This window comes from Neopelma chrysocephalum, unplaced genomic scaffold (genome assembly GCF_003984885.1).
Source record: "Neopelma chrysocephalum unplaced genomic scaffold, ASM398488v2 Primary Assembly neopelma1_96004, whole genome shotgun sequence".
NCBI lineage: Eukaryota > Metazoa > Chordata > Aves > Passeriformes > Pipridae > Neopelma > Neopelma chrysocephalum.
Window position 1 is genome coordinate 4,692 of NW_020924655.1, and position 901 is coordinate 5,592.

Consider the following 901-nt stretch of genomic DNA (forward strand, 5'->3'; position numbering starts at 1 on the left):
TTCTCCCAGACCCCAGTGCCCTTCCCACAGGGATTCTCCCACACCCCTGTTCCTTCTCCTGCAGGGATTCTCCCAGACTCCTGTTCCCTTTCCTGCAGGGATTTTCCCAATCCTTTCCCAACACCCCAGTGCCCTCTCCTGCAGGGATTCTCCCAGACCCCACTGCCCTCTCCTCCAGGAATTCTCCCAGCCCCCAGCGCCCTTCCCACAGGGATTCTCCCAGACCCCCATTCCCTCTCCCATAGGAATTCTCCCTGACCCCAGTGCCCTTCCCACAGGAATTCTTCCAGCCCCCAGCACCCTTCCCACACGGATTCTCCCACACCTCAGCGCCCTTCCCACAGGGATTCTCCCAGACCCCCATTTCCTCTCCTGCAGGGATTCTCCCAGACTCCAGTGCCCTTCCCGCAGGGATTCTCCCAATCCTTTTCCAACACCCCAGTGCCCTTCCCGCAGGGATTCTCCCACCCCTTTTCCAAGCCCCCCACGCCCCCCCCCTCTAGAATTCCCGCCTGATCCCACACTCACTGCTGATGTTGGAGCGCTGGTGCTCCTCCACCTTGACCAGGGACAGCGGGGACGTGACCAGGGGCCTCTCCCCGTGCCCGTCCAGCCCCTTCCCGTCGCCGTGGGGCAGCTCCCCGGGGAGCCCCTTGCCCAGGAAGGCCACCCCGGGGGGCTGCAGGGCCAGGGGGCCGCCCCGGGGCTCCCGGGCGTGGGCGGAGTTGCGGAATTTCTTGGAGAAGGGCCTCCCCCCCTGGATGTAGCTGCGGTAGGCGCCGGCCTTGTGCGGGCGGTGCCGGATCCACTCGCGCAGGGTCTCGATGGGGGAACCGTTCACGCACCACTCGGTGACCCCGAACTGCCGCAGGTGGGCGCGGGCGTGGCTGGCCAGGGCCTT

General features: G+C 66.0%; 1 protein-coding gene across 1 annotated transcript in view; it reads right to left on the reverse strand.

Annotated features, from left to right (window-relative positions):
* Window positions 1-898, reverse strand: part of LOC113981073 (protein Wiz-like) — a gene marked incomplete at its 5' end in the record, with an annotated part of 3,766 nt that extends 2,868 nt beyond the window's left edge. Inside the window, one exon of the mRNA XM_027708311.1 lies at window positions 529-898. Within this exon, the coding sequence (XP_027564112.1) occupies window positions 529-898 (370 nt within the window). The remainder of the gene's footprint in view (window positions 1-528) is intronic.
* Between the last annotated feature and the right edge of the window lie 3 nt (window positions 899-901).